This window comes from Cervus canadensis, chromosome 3 (genome assembly GCF_019320065.1).
Source record: "Cervus canadensis isolate Bull #8, Minnesota chromosome 3, ASM1932006v1, whole genome shotgun sequence".
Classification (NCBI taxonomy): domain Eukaryota; kingdom Metazoa; phylum Chordata; class Mammalia; order Artiodactyla; family Cervidae; genus Cervus; species Cervus canadensis.
In genome coordinates, this window is record NC_057388.1 from 56109596 (window position 1) to 56111638 (window position 2043).

The 2043-nt window shown below is 46.4% G+C and overlaps 1 protein-coding gene across 1 annotated transcript; it reads right to left on the reverse strand.

Annotated features, from left to right (window-relative positions):
- Positions 1–725: 725 nt before the first annotated feature.
- LOC122438375 (holocytochrome c-type synthase-like) lies at positions 726–1773 on the reverse strand. The gene has a single exon (XM_043463180.1). It carries the CDS (start codon positions 1626–1628, stop codon positions 804–806), a length of 825 nt encoding a protein of 274 aa, XP_043319115.1. The 5' UTR covers positions 1629–1773; the 3' UTR covers positions 726–803.
- Positions 1774–2043: the final 270 nt, after the last annotated feature.

A 2043-nucleotide genomic window follows, 5' to 3' on the forward strand; every position in this document is an offset into this window, starting at 1 on the left:
ATGAACTCCAGAATGGGAGTAAGTTGTCAAATGCCAGAACAGTGAAGCCTGCTTACATGGAACACAGTTACATGTCAGAACAATGGGAATTAAAAGGAAAATACTTAAAAAGTTAAGACACATACTCCCAATGTGCCATCAAGTTGTAGGGGAGTTGAAATTATTCTGGATCAAGGTCCAGTCTGAAAAAAAAATCACAACAGCTAGAATTTGGAGAGCAAGACACACACGCCTCAGGTTGGCTGAGTACATTGCCAGTGTGTGGCTGTATTTTCTTCAGGGGTCACCACTATATTAGATGGACTTGAGAAATGCTGGTAACTTGTATAAAAAAGCCTAACAGAACACTTTTAAATAAAATATTGGACCAGGTCAAAGCTGAGCATCCCGTGGGCTTTCAGATCTATGCATCAGTATTTAAAACAGGGAGGGAAAAAAAAATAAAACAGGGAGGGAAAAGAGCAGCTCTCTTCATATTTTCGGCAAAGGTCTTTTGCAGAAGTTTAGACTTTTTAGATCAAATACACAGGCAATACTGCAGTTAAAGGAAAAACTCGGAGGGCCTACCACTTCTCTACATGGGAAGAAAACTTAAAATGATGTGCCGTCAACTGTAAGGTACAAAAGGAACTCAAGAGCGCGTGCTGAGTACCCTTTGCTAAGTGGCATAGAAGGTAGGGTGACCCCCTGGACATCCCTGTTACGTCAGGAGTGCAATTCAGTTTGGGGGAAATAGTTTAACGTACTTCTCAGAAAAAAAAAAAAAAATTGTTTCTATTTTCTCATCTCTGACAAAGAAGTGCTTAGGAAGTCCAGCGCCACCAGGCCACCTTCATCCGGTCCCATACGGCCGAGAGCGAATCCAAAGCAGGCCGCACGTCCAGAATGGTGAACTGGTAGTCTTGGTTGACCTCACCGCCATCGTAGTAGTCAATGACATATCTCACTTCCGTCCCGCAACGGTTGATGATCCAGTCATGCCTGTCGAAAGGCAGCTCGTACCCCATCCAGGAGCGAATTCTTGCCCGTGGCGAATACTCTTTCGCTTTGCCTCCAAACCGGATCAGGGATGGACCACAGGGACACTCAGCAGCGTGAAGGGCTTCCCATTTCAAAATCTCCTTCCAAGCTTGCTCATTATTCTGGTTGTGAATCCTAATGATATTATACATGTCTTTCTGACTGATATCCTCATCCTTCCATTTCCACCCTTTCCTTAACATCGCATTCCAGAACATCTGTTCAGAAGGATAAACCCACTTTTTATCTGAATCTGCCCTCGGAATAGACGATTCCTCTCTCACAGTAGATAGTGGAAACGGCTGGTCAGGGGCTGGTGTTTGATTAGGAGGTGGCATCAGGTTAGAAGGATCCAGGTTCTCCTTGTTCCCAGCCTTGGCGCCGGTGCTGGGACACTGCACGTACTCATAGGCGCGCTCCTGGTGCGCAGGCACAGAGTTCATTTTGCTCCCACAGGTGGAGTCCGATGGCTCGGCATTCACTGGACAGCCTTTCACTTTCCCTTCATGCATTGGACTTCCAGACGTTGGGGCTGCTGTCTGATGATCTGAAGCAGCAGGGGTAGAGGTCTGAACCGAAGCAGCAGGGGTGGATGCAGACAAGCCCATGGTGGGACTCGCAGTGTTGAATCCAAGCGTTTCTGACTCCTGTACCCGGCTACCGGTCCCGCCTCTAACCGCCAACTCCGGCGCGGAGCGGCAGCAAACCGCTGCCACCACCTTCCCCTCCCCTCGTTCGGTCACCGCTGTTGCCCGGGTCCCAGAGTTTTTATTTTTATATTTTTATAATTAAGAATAGTCTTATGTATGATAGAGCACCTCAAATAAATGATTAGTTATTTAACCATGAGCACTAATTACTCTAATATTTACAAATACTCTTGAATTTCACAACCATGACCCATGGTCAGTGGGCTGGATATTGTGTTTGCCCTTCCAAATCAAGTCTCTACCTTTCTCTTCAGTACTCTAGACCCCATAGGCTGACAGGCATGAATTATGTAAACAGACTCATTTGCCCTCT

What these genes read in the sequence shown, in the direction of transcription:
- LOC122438375 (XM_043463180.1), bottom strand. Translation starts at nt 1,628, where the DNA reads ATGGGCTTGTCTGCATCCACCCCTGCTGCTTCGGTTCAGACCTCTACC.